General features: G+C 54.0%; 2 protein-coding genes across 2 annotated transcripts; both read left to right on the forward strand.

Annotated features, from left to right (window-relative positions):
* The first annotated feature begins 2581 nt into the window (after positions 1–2581).
* B0T23DRAFT_369086 (SH2 domain-containing protein) lies at positions 2582–7652 on the forward strand. The gene is made up of 4 exons (XM_062836491.1): positions 2582–3078; positions 3153–3335; positions 3391–7003; positions 7064–7652. The coding sequence occupies exons 1-4, from the start codon at positions 2911–2913 to the stop codon at positions 7321–7323; spliced, it is 4224 nt and encodes a 1407-aa protein (XP_062696691.1). The 5' UTR covers positions 2582–2910; the 3' UTR covers positions 7324–7652.
* A 1034-nt stretch (positions 7653–8686) lies between these two features.
* B0T23DRAFT_306337 (Oxysterol-binding protein-domain-containing protein) lies at positions 8687–16008 on the forward strand (the record flags this gene model as incomplete). The annotated part of the gene is made up of 5 exons (XM_062834368.1): positions 8687–8722; positions 8813–8889; positions 8963–11806; positions 12693–15630; positions 15712–16008. 5 exons carry the CDS (start codon positions 8687–8689, stop codon positions 16006–16008), a joined length of 6192 nt encoding a protein of 2063 aa, XP_062696692.1.
* Between the last annotated feature and the right edge of the window lie 193 nt (positions 16009–16201).

A 16201-nucleotide genomic window follows, 5' to 3' on the forward strand; every position in this document is an offset into this window, starting at 1 on the left:
ATCGATTCGAAACTAACTGTCGTAAAACCAAAAGCAATGTAAAAAGGGGGCCAAGGGTCTGCGGTTGGTGATGATGATAACCCTTTGATGCCGTCGTCCAGTATCCCAGTCCCACAAACGCGCTATCAGCTGAAGGAGAAAGAAGACTGGACACTAAATCGCAAAGACAAACCGCTTTTGGCGGGGATTTATTCGAAGAGGGGAAGCCTTAGTCCAGGCGGTGAAGAAGACACCAAGTCGAGGGAACAGGCCAATGTTTTTTAGGGTGGAAAGAGGTTGAAAGTTGTATGGTAGAGAGAGGTGGTAATAACGCTGGGTCCCGTCAGGTCTCGCCGTTGTTCTGTCCGGTCACAGTCCCAAGGTGGGGTCTGGTTGTGATGAGAAGAGGGAACCCGACGGGAGCTCAAGAGGGGGAGCACCTCAACATGGAGACGGAGAGTGTGAGAGCACCGAAAACGGTAGCATCTAGTCAAAGCGTGCAATAGACCATTACAGTGATTTTCCAAGCTTCAATCATGTTTCTTTACCCTGTGAAATTACGAGGAATTGAAACAGGAACAAGTTGTTAGCGCAAATGTCAGTACCTAGGTACTGAAGAAAGCTGTTACTGTAACGTATCTTGGCAGCACCAAGTATTGAAGAATGTCCCACTTGACCGATAGGGAAGACGGGGACCCCAAAGCTAATGAAGAGAAAAGAACGGCACTATTGACGAAAGACAACACCCATTCCACTTGACAAGATGAGTAGGTAGGTGGCCAGGTCCCGTGTGAATGATGGTATCTTTCTGGGCCCAATAAAGGGGTAATTATTGTAGAGGAAGTTGCACTCACTACCCTACAGTTTTCGTGTTGAGCACGGCCGGCAATAGTGCTTACCACTAGCACAGTGGTGTATAGCGGTGCTCACTAACTCCGTCACGCACTACCACCCACAACATTCCACACACTAGAGATACCTAGCGAGGTAGGTCTCAGCCCAAGGACAACCAAAGGAGGGGCGATCCAGAGGTACCTCGTTGGTTCCTGAGGGCAAGCACAAGGTTTGCTGGTGATGGGAAGAGCTTGGCACTGGTGGGTCTGATATACTTAAGTTACATGTAACACCAGTACTTCATTGTAAACAAGACATGGCTTTCTTATAACGCACTATTCTTCTTCTGATATCTGTAACTTCAACAGTGGCGCCACTATGTGAGGCAAAGAAGTCGAGAGGAACCTGTGATTTGAGTTGCAGAAAACGGGATGGTGTTTGTTACATTCGGTTCTGGAACTGGGGACGGCACACCGTAGTGGGGGGGAAATACAGTGCGGACTCTGAGAGAGGTCCGGACGAAGCTATTCCCAGGCTCACCAGGTACGTAGCCATACTTATAAATAGACGGTGCCATCCTGCGCACAGCCTATCTCCAGTGGAACCTGTGAAGCTCTTGTAGCTCGCTTACAGGCAAGAGATGAAGAAACTCTCTGGCACGCACCAGCAGAACAAAGAAAAGTACCAACATGCCAATGACAGGACAATCTTCAACTCAAGTCTAACCGCAGCACAGCAAGCACAGTGCACGTCATGTTCGTACAACCCCAGAGCTCTCAAGAAGCGCGCCATGAGATGTCGAATCAAGCAAAATCCTGCTGTGATTGGGCATGACCAGAACCAACAGTCGGCTGTGATCCGGATGATGCCAGGGACTTGTTCGAGATATGCGTGCCACATGGTGGGTCTAAGCGCGGATGGCTGGGGATCATGACCCCGAAGAACATCTGAAACCAAAGATGCTCGGTTCTACTCAAGTGGTGAGTTCCGTGATGCAGGGCATGAACGTCCCTCAGATATAGTTTAGCCATGCGGACCCCAGAGTTCAAGCATGGGTGAGATGTTCGCAGGACGACGACTGAACTTTGCATAAACATGCCCAGTGTGCTCAACATCATAGTCAAAGCTTCCGTTGCTAGCTCCCCTCGAGGGCATGGATCGTGTCGATTGGTGTCGATTGGTGTCTGTACACGGCACCATATGCTCCTGTGTGCACTTTACCATATTGTGTTTTTTTTTTTTTTTTTTTTTTTTTTTTTTTTTTTTTTTTGTTTTTGTTTTTTGTTCTCCTGACAGATGAACTCCAGACTGCTTGGTTGTCAAGGTGTATGGTTGTGACGGTCCGAGACTGGTCTGACAAAATCCGTGAACTGTCCTCACATGAGCTGAAATGCCATTGTGACATCCTCGTGAGCAGAACGACAAGCATAGTAAAAAATCCCATCACACAACATAAGAACTCGGGACAAGTTGGTGATGGCTGCTCGTCGTTCGATGTTGACGATATGCACGGGCCAAGCCATGTGTTGTTTCTGTCCCAAGTCATTCAACTTGACACTGACACTTCAAGTTCGTTCAGTTCAATTCTAAGTACGTACGGCCTGGGCCTTGGCGAGGCTGAACGCGTTATGTGGCGCGTGGCGTAAAAAGTTCAGTTGGAGGGTACCAGGGTACGTACAGGGGCGGGTGGCCGGGCCTTGCTTGGCCCGCCGTCTCGCTCCGACCAAAAATTCGGGTCTACGCAGTAAGTACCTCTACACTACCTTACCTATTGACGTGCGTGCACCGACCGACGTGACCTGGCGGCAGGCGACCACCTCACTAGGAGCGACCAGCACGGCCAGAAAGGTTCAGGGCAGTCGCGGTCAACTCAGACCTCCCTCAATTGCTAATCACTTCTTTTTCACCAAACGAGCTCGCTCTGCACCCAACTTCCTCCTGTATTCTTCTTTTCTCTTTCATCAGCACCCTAAGAGCGACTGTTGCTCCCATCGAAACGCGCTTCATTTCCAATTCCGACCCTCTGAGGCGGTCGAGACTTGTCCGAAAAGACACCTATTTACACACCAGTTTGCGCCACCCCAACCAGCCGTAACCATGAGCAACAGCATGCGCGACTTGATTGACGGCGAGGCCGAGCTCGATGACGAGGAGGATGATGAGTCCTTTGATGAGGAGGCCGGCGACCGCCCGAGAAGAAGACCCAATATTGATGATTCCAGCGAAGAGGAGGAAGACGACGAAGATGAGGAAGAGGCCAGAAAGGTACGCTGCCTCTGGCCCGATGCTGCAACATAACTTCCAGTTGGGAACACCGCTGACACACCCATCGCTCACAGATTCGCGAAGGTTTCATCGTAGACGAAGATGAAGAGGACGAGGCTGAGGATTCGGATGCGCGCGAACGCCGAAGGAGAAAGAAACGCCGTCGTGAGCGCGAAGAGGAGGAGCAGCTCGACGAAGAAGATCTCGACCTGATTGGTGAAGCGATTCCTGAGTGGGAGCGGAAGCCACAACCCCAGGTATGTGCTCTACGGTTTCCGGTGACATCATCCAGTCGGCTCACCTTTTTCCAAGCAAACCAAGTTCAAGCGCCTGAAACGGGGTCATAGGGATGACCACCGCCCCACTGAACGTCGCGGTCTTGCCGAGATCTTCTCCGACGAGGACGAAGAGCACGATGATCGAGGCTACGGCCGTCCCAGCGGCCGGGCTCAAGCAGACGAGTTCGACGACTTCATCGAAGATGACTACCCCGAGGATGACGAAGAACGTCGACACCGCGAGGAAGATGAGGAGGTCGCTCGTCCCAAAGATAGGGGTCTTAACATTGACACAACCGGTCTCGATAAAGATGCTCTCGAGGATATGGATGCCATTTTCGGTAATGGTGAAGACTACGAATGGGCGTTGCAGCTGGAGGAAGAGCAGGAGCACGCGGAGCGAACAAAGGAAGACATCGAGTTGCAGGATGTCTTTGAACCTTCGCAGCTCAAGGAGAAGCTTCTTACCGACGAGGATAACAGGATTCGGTTCAACGACGAGCCTGAGCGCTTCCAGCTCGATCGCAAGGCTTTCAAGAATCTCCAGATGACGTCCGATCAGTTCAAGGAGGAGGCTCGGTGGATCAGCAACCTGATGCTACCCAGCAAAAATCTTTCCAGTGAGCTTCACGGTCCGTTCAACAAGGCCGTGGGCAAGGTCCTCGAATTCTTCGTTATCGACGGTGTCGAAGTCCCCTATGTTTTCCAGCACCGAAGAGACTACCTCATCCACGCCAAGAAAATGCGCAACCCGAACCGCCGCGATGATCCTGACGCTCCCGAGTATACTGTTGACGCCGAGAAGCTCCTCACCCAAGATGACCTGTGGAAGGTCCTGGATCTCGACATTAGGTTCCGGTCTTTCCTGGAAAAGCGTAACGCGCTCGAACAAACCTACGACAAGCTCAAGGAGAAGACCCGGGACGATATCCTTGAAGAGATGATACGCCAAGCGCAGTCCATCGAGGAGCTCCAGGATCTCCAAGATTACCTAAACTTCCAGTATTCGGCGGAGCTCAAGGACCTTGCTGCCAACGATAATAGCGCACAGCGTGAGATTAAGAGGGCCGGTGGCAGGACAGCTCAGTTTGAACGCATCCGGCGATCCAATGCCTACAAGTTTGTTCAGGCACTCGGAATAACGCCTGATCGTCTTGCCAAGAACATTCTGCGCGAAAGCAGCAAGGTGACCTCAGAGGACGATTCAAGGCTACCAGATGACCTCGCCGACACATTGGTAGACGCCGATTTCCCGACGGGCGAGCTGGTCATCAATGCTGCTCGCCAGATGCTTGCTGAAGAAATGTTTGCCAGTCCTCGGATGCGCAAACACTTCAGGAAAAACTTCTACGGCATGGGCATCGTGAGCTGCCGTCGCACTGATAAGGGTCTACGCAAGATTGACGAAGCAAATCCTTACTACGAGGTCAAGTATCTCAAAAACATGTCTATCGCCGATCTTGCCGTTCGCCCAGAGCTCTTCCTCAAGATGATGAAGGCAGAGGAAGAAGGGCTCATCGAAATCAAAGTTTCCCTCGAGAACGACCGCGAATTCAGGCAACAACTTTTTAGTGATTTTGCCTCGGAGAACTTTAGCGAGCTTGCCGACAAGTGGAATGCGGAACGCCAAAAGGTGATCGATTTGGCCTTTGACAAGCTTGTAAAGGTTATCGTCAAGGGTGTGAAAGACTCCTTGCGGACGGCATGCCAGGATGAGCTGCTCAAAACCTGCCGTGAGCTCTACTTCAAGAGACTGGATCAAGCCCCTTATAAGCCCAAAGGTATGGTGATCGGCACGACTCCCCGCGTGCTCACGCTATCGAATGGCATGGGTGATCCCAACCGTGAACCTGTATCCTGGGTCTCGATGGATGAGGATGGAAGGATTCTCGAACACGGTACCTTTACCAACCTAGCTCGCGATGAGAGTCAACGTGAGGCCTTGGCTGAGCTAGTCAGGCGTCGGCAACCTGATGTTATTGGCATCTCCGGTTTCTCAGCCGATACACACCGTCTCATCAAGGACGTTGAGGGCCTCGTCAGTGAAAAGGGACTGGTCGGCCCCGAATACGATGACCCGGAGACCAACGAGTACCGCTCTGACCTGCTCGAGGTGATTGTCATCAACGATGAGGTCGCCCGGTTGTACAAGGACAGCCCTCGTGCGGTTGCAGATCACCCAAGCCTCAACCCGATGACCCGGTACTGCATTGCTCTGGCTAGATATATGCAGAACCCCATGAAGGAGTATGCGGCCCTTGGCAAGGATGTCACCTCACTTCAAATTCATCCCTACCAGCAGTACCTTCCTCAGGCAAAGCTGCTCAAGCACCTCGAGACGGCCATGGTCGACATGGTCAACCTCGTTGGTGTCGATATCAACGTGGCAATGCAGGACGCCAATACCGCGCATCTTCTTCCCTACGTCGCTGGTCTTGGTCCCCGTAAAGCACAACTGCTCATCAAGGGTATCAACAAGAACGGCGGAGTTGTCACATCTCGCGACGAGCTTGTCGGTGACCCCGAGCGACACAAGCTCCCCGTCCTTGGCCCTCGCGTGTGGAACAACTGTGCCAGTTTCCTTTTCATCGAGTACGAGCCTACGAATCCTGAGTCCGACCCGCTAGACAACACTCGTATCCATCCAGAGGATTACGATCTCGCCCGGAAGGTGGCAGCCGATGCACTGGGCCTGGACGAGGAGGACGTCAAGGCCGAAACTGACGAGAATGGTGCCGGTGCTATTGTTCGCAAGCTTTTCAAGGATGATGAGCAGGACAAGGTCAACGAGCTCATCCTGGAGGAATATGCCGAGCAGCTCGAACGCGAGTACCAGCAGCGCAAGCGTGCTACGCTTGAAACCATCCGGGCTGAGTTGCAGGTACCATACGAGGAGCTGCGCAAGAAGTTCGAGAGCCTTACGGTGGATCAGGTCTTTACCATGCTCACGGGTGAGAACCGCGATTCGCTCTGCGAGGGCATGATTGTGGCGGCCAACGTTCGGGTAGTCAAGGATGATTTTGCCATTGTCAAGCTGGACTGCGGCATCGAGGGACGCATTGAGTCTCACGATGTTTCGTACCGCCACTCCATCAAGGATGTGCTCCATGTCGGGCAGGTTGTTCAGGCCAAGCTCATTGATCTTAACCGAAAGGAGTTTGTGAGCAAACTGTCGATGAGAGATGAAGAGATGAGGCGGCCGTTCCGAAGACACTTTGACCACGGTCGCGATCAGTGGGATTACAGAAAGGAGGATGAGGACAGGGAGGAGCTTCGCGAGAAGGACAAGAGCACGGGACGTGCGCAGAGAGTGGTCAACCACCCTCTATTCAAGCCCTTCAACAGCACCCAGGCCGAGGAGTATCTGGGCAGTCAGCCGTCTGGCGAGGTTGTAATCCGACCTTCTAGTAAAGGTAACGATCACCTCGCCGTCACCTGGAAGGTGGCGGATGGTGTGTTCCAGCATGTCGACGTGCTCGAACTGCAAAAGGAGAACGAGTTTGCTGTCGGCCGTGTCCTCCGCGTGGGCAAGTACACGTACCAGGATCTGGACGAGTTGATCGTGGACCACGTCAAGGCCATGGCCAAGAAGGTGGACGAGCTCATGCAGTGCGACAAGTTCCAGAAGGGCTCCCGTAACGAGACTGGTAATTTTAGCCACCTACACTGATGGTATTCATGATGCAGATGCTAACCAAGACCAACAGAGAAATGGCTCACCACGTACATGGACGCCAACCCCAACCGGTCGACATACGCCTTCTGCATCGACACCAAGCACCCCGGTTACTTTTTCCTCTGCTTCAAGGCCAGCCGAAACTCGCGAGTCAATGCCTGGCCTGTGCGCGTCATCCCTCATGCGTTTGAGCTTATGAAGAGCCAGTACCCAGATGTTAGGGCCCTCTGTAACGGCTTCAAGCTTCGGTACCAGAGTGAGATGTTGAAGCAGCAGTCAGGAGGCAGATAGTACTGCAACAGGTCTGGCATTGCAGACGCAGTGGGGTTTTGATGGGTGTTTGCTTGATTGGCTATAGGGTTTCGGGTTTCGTTGTTTCTCTGTCTTTTGGGAATTGGACCGCAGTGGACACTGGGGCTTTGAAGAGGCAGCGCATTTATTCATTGTGGGATAGACTTTAGGTATTCACATCAGATTGGGTCGTGGATCAAGAGACCTTGCAAAAAGCCGATATAGTTCAGTCAACGGTGGAATGGGGAGAGGCATTTGACTTGGAGAGCAGTAATGGAGAATTTCAAAAAAGGTTCACATGGCATTTAATCGGATATCACGTTCAACGATCCAACTTGATGTGCCGGTGCTCGTTTACAGCTGGCTCATTGACAAACATTTGCGACCCTTGGACAGATAACAAGACTGTCGTCGCCAAGAAAAAGGTTCACATCTGGACGGATTCGGTGTTAAGTCCCAGCAAGACACCGAACCGTTCAAAGTTCTAGAAAGCGGCAAATGCCATGCTAGTTGGAAGACCGACATCCTGGATGACAACACACATGCCGAGGTTGCCGATAACCTTCTGGCCAATGAAACCCGCAGAATCCTGTAAGGTGTACTATAAGGCTGAGCGCTAGGCAACCTCCAGCTAGGCAGTAGCATGGCAGGTCGTTGGGGTGACCATGCCATGGCTCTCGGTGTGATACATATGTAAACGTGGGTTGGATCGGGATGTTGTTTCAACTGAATGAGGTGAGACATGGGGAAAGGAAGGGAGTAGTGTAGTACTTGGTGTAAGTAAGAAGGAAAAGCGGGCGATCGGAGGTTAACCAATTGTCCGCTGACCCCGAATGTCGGGACGGATGGAAGCTCCGGTGGGGATTGAGTTGGCGTCGGGTCCTTTCCATTGTTTTGTTTTGTTTCCCCCCTGGAAGGGAATGCCAGGCGGGCAGGCGGTCTGACGGGAACGCCCCTGTCGGCTGGCCATTGGGTGCTACGGTGGGTTGATCGGTCGGTGCCTGTGACCGTTCCCCATGTGCCAGTTTAATTGCTGTAGTGGTCCCCGTTCACCACCGCCGGCTTTTTCCCTCCTTTCGATTGCACTCGACAACATCAACAAGACCCCTAGTCTTATACCATACATCCGACCGTATTGGAGCTTTAACTACCTCTAATGGGTCGCCTCCATCACCAGCCCATTCATTGATCACGGAAGCTTTGTCTCCGACTCTGTTAACGCGGACAGAGTAGCTGCTGCTGTTGCTGAAGAGGCGGACAGGCCCCACGATCAGACCTCGGTTACCGCATTCATTCATCCATCCTGTCACCCTCACTGTCATATATAGTACGACACCCAAGCTCCCGATCACCGTCTTTCACCATGGCGGGCATCGAGCAGCTCGAGATTCACAGCAAGGTATACGCTCCCTGACCTGTTCAAGCCAAGCTTTCATAGACTTCGCCAACGGGAGTTGCTGACCGACGAACCCGCTGTTCACCCCCTTAGTCCTACATTGTGCGATGGGTCAAGGTTGATGAAGGCCACACGATATCATGGAGTCTTCAACCACACAAGAAGTCCATGTACGAACACCTACAAATCCCATAACTCGCTCTTCATAGACATTGGCTGACCCTGCAACCAACACGACTACAGCAACTTCGCCATCGTCAAGCACCCAGGATCTGGCGGCACAGCTGCCGGCTCCCAGACCTTCGAGGCCACGGCCACCCCCGAACACCCAGCCACCGAGGCCGCTGTGTCCGATGCGAAATCAGGCCTGTTCAGGAGAGATGCCAGCACAGCGCAAGATCAGCTTGCCAAGAAGGGCTTTATCCCCATCCAGTGGCACGGCAAATGCGAGGCCGACAAAGTTACAGTGGGCACATACGACGTTACCAGTGCTGGCATGTACGGTCTCGTCTTCGACAACACCTTCTCCAAGCAGACGTCCAAGACGGCCACGTTTGTTCTGCTTACCTACCCCACCGGCGCCCCGCCCCAGACTGCCCACCATCTGCCTACCGTACAAGCTGGGGCCGGCTCTAACGCCAGCAGAACGAGCTTGGGAGCAGGCACTACTCCCCGACTGGGCGCCGCCAATTCCGACTCGGTCGATAGTCTGCCCAGCAATGAGACCGCCGGGCGTGGCCGTGCTGCCTCGAATGCGAGAAGTGAGGGCGGATTTGTACCGGGCGCAACCTACCACGTCGGTGTGCTTCTCAAGAGACGTCGCAAGAAGGGCCAAGGTTTTGCTAGGCGCTTCTTCTCCCTCGACTTTACGACTTGCACGCTATCCTACTACCACAACCGCAACTCGTCTGCCCTGCGAGGAGCTATCCCCCTGAGCTTGGCCGCCATTGCCGCTGACGAAAGACGGCGCGAGATTACCATTGATTCTGGTGCCGAGATTTGGCACTTGAAGGCGTCTGGTCCCAAGGACTTCAACGACTGGGCCAAGGCCTTGGAAAAGGCCAGTCGTATTGCTCGCGGTCTAGAGACCCTCAACAACGGCGCATCCCTTGGTGTTGACAGACCGGCTTCGCGGCCGTCCACCAGCGTACCCAGCGCACAGCAGGAGGACGAAAGAGAATGGGCGCAGGTCGAGTCCTTGGTTAGCAGGGTTGCAGGAACAAGAGATGCTCTCAGGCGCCTGGTCAAGGATATGGCTGCCGAGAAGCAGGCGCCTGGTGCTAGTCAGGCCTCGTTGCTCTCCCCTAACACGCCAGCGATTGCGGAGGACTCTGAGACCTACTTCACTCCCTCGACGGAGTCGCGCAGGCCGTTTTGGAAGCGCAAGACCAGCAATGCTTCGCCGGGCGCGCAACCAGGCGTTCAGGCAACGACTGGAGCTGCTCTGGCGGTGCCATCGCCAGCCAGTGCGGCGGCCGTTGCGGAGGAGCGGAACCCATACGATAACTGCGCGGCTCTTCTGAATGATTTGGATTCTGTGGTGGTTGAGTTTTCGCAGCTGCTGTCTAAGAATAAGCGCCGAAGACTCCCTTCGCAAATGATGCCGCCTAACATGATGCCTGCGGCTTCCAGAAAGAGTTACGAGTCTACAGCGTCTACTATTGATGAGTTCTTTGATGCCGAGGCTGGTGAGCAGGGCGGCGCGGGACAGAACCAGGTTATGATCATTCGTCAGAGCGAAGAGGACATGCCCGGCTCAGATGCGGAGGAGGTCGATATCCACGACTCCTCATCAGTCTCTTCTGTCGAGGAAGAGGAGGAGTTTGAAGGCGTCGGTACAGAAAACCATGACAGTCTGTTCCCCGTTAAGCCCAAGTCTCTTGCGCCACTGCCTATCACAGACACGGTTACCAGACGCACGACGATTCCGGCCGCCAAAGTGCCTCCTCCCAGTCTCATCGCGTTCGTCCGCAAGAACGTGGGTAAAGATCTTAGTACGATCAGTATGCCCGTTTCTGCGAACGAGCCTTTGTCACTGTGCCAGCGTATGGCGGAACAGCTTGAATACGGCCAGCTTCTCACGGAGGCTGCCAAGAAAACTGACGCGAACGAGCGTCTTCTGTACGTTACGGCCTTTGCTGTCTCCCAGTTCAGCAACGGTCGCGCCAAGGAGCGTGCTACGCGCAAGCCCTTCAACCCTCTGTTGGGTGAGACGTTCGAATTGGTGCGCTCCGAGAACGAAGTGCCTGGCGGGTTTAGAGTGCTGGTCGAGAAAATCTGCCATCGCCCTGTCCGCCTCGCCGTACAAGCCGACAGTGCTCTGTGGTCTTTCTCCCAGTCGCCGGCTCCTTCGCAGAAGTTCTGGGGTAAGAGTGCCGAAATCACTACCGAGGGCCGTGTGCGGGTCAGTCTGCATCTCCCCGACGGCACCGACGAGCTCTACAGCTGGCACATTGCCACCGTCTTCCTCCGCAACGTTGTCTACGGCGAGAAGTACGTCGAGCCCGTCGGCAACATGAACGTTAACAACGAGACTTCGGGCGCCAAGGCTGTCGTCGAGTTCCGTTCGGCTAAGGGCATGTTCGGTGGCCGAGGTGAAGAGGTCCACGTCGAGACGTTTGGTCCCGACGGGTCCAACACGGGCCAGGCGCTCACGGGCAATTGGACGAGCAGTCTCAAGACTGCCCCTGGAGGCAAGGAGATCTGGAAGGCGGGCAGCCTCGTTCCCAACGCGGCGAATACTTATGGCTTTACGACCTTTGCCGCGTCGCTGAATGAAATTACACCCTTGGAGAAGGACAAGCTGCCGCCCACGGATAGCAGGTTGCGTCCCGATCAGCGGTTCCACGAGCTAGGAGATTTGGACTCTGCTGAAGAGTGGAAGGTCAAGTTGGAGGAGGCGCAGAGAGTGCGCAGAAAGCAGATGGAGGAGAGAGGAGAGGAGTATAAGCCGAAATGGTTCGTCAAGGTGGCTACGGGCCAGGACGGCGAGGAGGTGTGGAAGTTGAAGGGCGGGAAGGAGGGGTATTGGGAGGAAAGGGCGAAGAGTGGTGGGCAGTGGACGGGGGTGCTGGATATCTTTTCGGGGTAATCTGGTGATTTGGTGAGAGTGAGTGAGTGAGTGGGTGATATGGAGGAGTCGTGAGGAGGTAATGTCTAGTCTAGTGTACTGAAAGCCAGCCCAGCGTGCGAGAGCGAAGCATGTCATATTTGGTGTCTAATTTCGTTACACCCCTTATATTGAGTATCACTACAGTACTACTAAGAAACATTGAATGAAGAAAAAAAAAAGGGGGGGGGTTTGTTGACTTTTGAGCGATGGAGGTACACAGTTTGTGGTACTGTAGTCGCACCCGCCGTGACGTCCGGACGTATCCACCAAAGGCCGAGCCCATGCCGTTGCAGACCGCGGGAGAAAAGTGGGGGGGAAAAAGGAACCGGGCCCGATATGGATCGATGGAGGGACGGATGATTTTGGAGCCAAAAACATTTTTGAAAAGCATCGATCCGCGATTGAGAAACATTAGAGTGGCCCGTGCCCGCCGATACCCCTCAACACCTCTAGATTTCAGCGACTCTAGGAGCGCGCATCTTTTTCCACGGTCCCTTTTTCGAGTATACGTACAGAGCTTTAGGGCAATTGAGACGGCGACTATCGATAATACGACTATAGAATCTGACGACCATCACCGAAATCCCGCGATAAGCACACAACAGCAGAAGCTAGGCGAAGAAAGTACATTATTTATACCCGAACCAGCGCGCAACGCGACCCAGCGACTCCGACCACGATTCCAATACGGCGGCTGCGAGGAAAGCGCCGTCCGGAAATGCCCGTGTTATAGCCAATGTCCCTGGGAGTCAAACAGCTATGGAGAGTCTTGTCGAATCCCAATGGCGCTCGCGGGCTCTCCCTGATTCCTAGGGAGTGTACCCCAGCACTAGCTAGAGCAGCTCCCACCACCACCAGCAGATCGACTCTTCGCGCCCTCCACAGCCAAGCGCCGTCGCTTCCCGACCAGTCTCAACCTACCGACGCCGAGTTGGAGGCCAACGATGTGCGCCGGCGGCAGCACACTACTACTGAGGTACACGACTCTGGCGAAAACCCCGCCCCCGCCGCCCAAACACCAACAGAACCATCACGAGCATCACCACCACCACCACTACCCCGAGAAGAAGCTCAGGAACAAGCTCAAACACAGGCCCGGGACGTCCAGGATAAGCAGGATGGTTTATCTCCGGTCAAAAAGGCCAAACCGGCCAAACCTAAACGAGGTCGAGGCTCTGGCCTGGTCAACCGTTTGGCCAAGGTTCCTGTCCGCGCCCATCCGGTGCTCGAATCCGTCTTCGTCAGACCCGTCACCGAATATCCCGACCAGTACGAGACACGAGGGAGCGTAAGGACGCACATGAAGGATAACCACCGTCAAAAGATGGTCATGGGAACGAGGGTACCTACCAATCGAACGGACTGGCGCGCCGTTCTTCGTAATCTCCTTCAATCGACACCCATGTACCTCCCCGAGCAGTTCGCCGACAACGTCAAGGTCATCATACCCCGCGAGACGGCGCCCCGGCTCTTGTCCGACAGCGAGTACAGTGTGTGGGATATTAAGTCTCGGACCAACTGCGGGATGGTACTATACAGGGCTGGGGACGCCGGTTATGAGGAAGGGACTGAGGACCAGCACCCGTACCTGATCATCTGGGGCCATCACCACTCGGTCAACACCGCCATTGACGAGATTTTGGGCGTGACAAGGAAGGTCACCATCATCTCCCGAACCGAAGGCACGGAGAAGGTACTATGGAACGGCAAAGGGGACGGCAAAGACTTCTTCCTCCGTGCGCCCATCGTGTTCGTTTCCGCCCACCGCACACCCTCTCAGCTGGCGCCTTACCACGTGAACATCCGCGCCGACGAGTTTCCCAAACCCGAGGAATGGACCCGCAAGACCTTTGAGGAATACGTCGACGCCCTGATCAAATCCCGCATGCCCTCCGCCCTGGCCTCCAAGCTCTACCCCGAACACGGCCGGCACGAAATGGCCGTCATCGAACAGCTTGTCGCTGTCTTCAACGACGAAGTCGCCGCCCAGTTCGTTACCAACGCGGCCTTCAAGATGGCTCTGCACTATATGACCCGCGGCGGCGAGACCTGGCGTCCCGAGGTGCTCTCCATGTTCAACTACGCCCAGAGCGGACGCGTGCGACTGGACGTCGGAGTCTTCAACATCCTCGCCGAAGCGGCCGTCAAGACCCGCTCGTTGTATCGCTTTAGCGCAGTTTTGTACCTGTTGGTCACGCGCGGGTACCAGCCCAACCTGCGCACCTGGATTTTGTTCCTCCGCATGTTCGAAGCCGAAGAGGTCAAGCGCTACGTTTTGCAAGCCATGCACGACAGGGGGCTGTTCAACGCCCGCGGAGCGCTGCGCATGGTCGCCGACGAGATGGCGCCCCACGATGCGTACCGCGCCGTTCAGCTGGGTTGGGACGTGCCCACCTTCCTGGCCAAGCAGGACGAACTCTACGGCGCCAACAGGAAATGGGTCTCCATTGACGCGCTCAACAAGATCTTCCACGTGTTTGGTTCCTACTCAATGTTCGCCGAGATCCGGCAGTTGCTCGATCTAGTCTTCGCCGGCAAGCTGATTGCGTACCCGGATCACGTCACGGTCAATACCATTCTTGCGCACTGCAAGGCGCAGAAGAAGCTGGATTTGGCTGTCGAGTTCATCCAGCTGTTTGAGAGTCACCGCGCCAAAAACAACGAAACACCGCTGAAGTTGGATAACTTGGCCTGCGACATACTCTTTGACCTGGCTCACTGGCAAAAGAAGCCGCATGTGCTCAGCACAATCTGGCGGTATGCCCATCTGGTGAACTCTACAACCTTCGATATGCGACAGAAGGGGACTATTCTGTTGAAGATGGACGCGACGAAACTAAAGGAGGAGAAGTCGGTGAGGAGACTCAAACTAGGGGATGAAGAGAGGGTGCAGTTTGTGAGAAACCTCTTACTGGGCGAGTTTATCCAGGCGAATGGTGGCGACGAGGTGTTTGGGAAGATTATTGCTGGTATTGCCAAGGGAGATCAGGAACACCAGCGAGAAATGGAAGAGATAGTCGAACAGGAAGAGGATGATGATGACCGAATACAGTCCACGTTAGGGGATTGGTTCCAATCTCAGTCCCTCCTGGACTCCTCCAGCCCGACAATACCCCCATCATCATCATCATCATCATCATCATCATCATCAGCATCATCATCAGCATCATCATCAGCATCATCATCAGCATCATCATCAGCATCATCATCAGCATCATTACCTGCCTCTTCCTCCAACCCCGACCACAACCGCAGCAGCATCCCTCAACCCCAATCACAATCCTCCAATGAACCAGAATCAACAACATGGGGCAACATCTACGGCTCCTTCCGATCCTGGTCCTTCGCCTCCAAATACCTCTACCTCGAACCCTCCGCACCCATCGGTTCCCTCCTCCAACAAGCCCTCGACCGCGATCGCGAGCTTCACTTGGCCCTCCGGACAGATGGGCTCGATAGGCATGCAATTGAAGAGCTAATGAAGCCGGTCGAAATCCCGACAAAGTTAAGAACCAAACCGGCATTCGAGGAGGTGAAGAAGTTATTTGAAAGAGAGGGAGAGGTAACAAAGAGGGCGGTTAAGAAGGGTGGGGTAAAAGAAGGGGATCGAGATGGAGATGAAGAGGTGCAAGAAGCGATGGCGCTTGGACCGGTGGATGGGCAGGCGTTGGATAACTGGTTGAATGGTGGTGGTAGTGGTGATGAGGTTGCTCCTGCTGAGAAGAACGCCCATGTTGACGAGACGGCGGCGGCGGCTAAGCCCCAGCCTAGTTCTCTTCCGGACGAGTCGAAGAAGGTTGTCGTGGAAGAACAAAAACAACAAGAACAACAACAACCAACGGCCGCAGCCGCGGCTGCTACGGTTGGCGCTGAGATTGAGGTCGATACTAGGGGGTCACCAGAAAACAAAGTAAAAGAAGAAGAAGCTCATAAGAGGGCTGAAAAGGCGACAACGACGACGACAAGCAAATGCAAGACATCACCACCAGCGCCAGCATTAGCACCAGCACCAGCACCAACACAACCGACCACATCACCACCATCAACAAAGACACCCACAAAACCACCAACCAAAGAGAGAAAGACAAAAGAAGAAGAAGCCAGTCTTAAACTACGATTTCCGTCGTCATCATCGTCAGGGAAGCGAGTCAAGTGGGAGGATCTAGCAGATCTGTAGAAGGAGCAAGGAGTAAGGAGTAAGGAGTCACCAGTGGCTGAAAGGAGACTCGCCCGTGTATGATTTTTTGTTGTTGTTGTTGGAAGATAGAGGACAGACAGACAAACAAAGAAAAAGGCAAAGCGTTGCTAGTGTAAATCAAAGACTTTTTGTAACAATATTTATCTATCTATCTGTATCGAAACTTTGACAC

Source organism: Neurospora hispaniola (assembly GCF_033458365.1).
Source record: "Neurospora hispaniola strain FGSC 10403 chromosome Unknown B0T23scaffold_1, whole genome shotgun sequence".
NCBI lineage: Eukaryota > Fungi > Ascomycota > Sordariomycetes > Sordariales > Sordariaceae > Neurospora > Neurospora hispaniola.

Coding starts and splice junctions, on each gene's coding strand:
- B0T23DRAFT_369086 (XM_062836491.1), top strand. CDS start 2,911: ATGAGCAACAGCATGCGCGACTTGATTGACGGCGAGGCCGAGCTCGAT. Junction 3,079..3,152: donor ATGAGGAAGAGGCCAGAAAG/GTACGCTGCCTC, acceptor CATCGCTCACAG/ATTCGCGAAGGTTTCATCGT. Junction 7,004..7,063: donor GGGCTCCCGTAACGAGACTG/GTAATTTTAGCC, acceptor CAAGACCAACAG/AGAAATGGCTCACCACGTAC.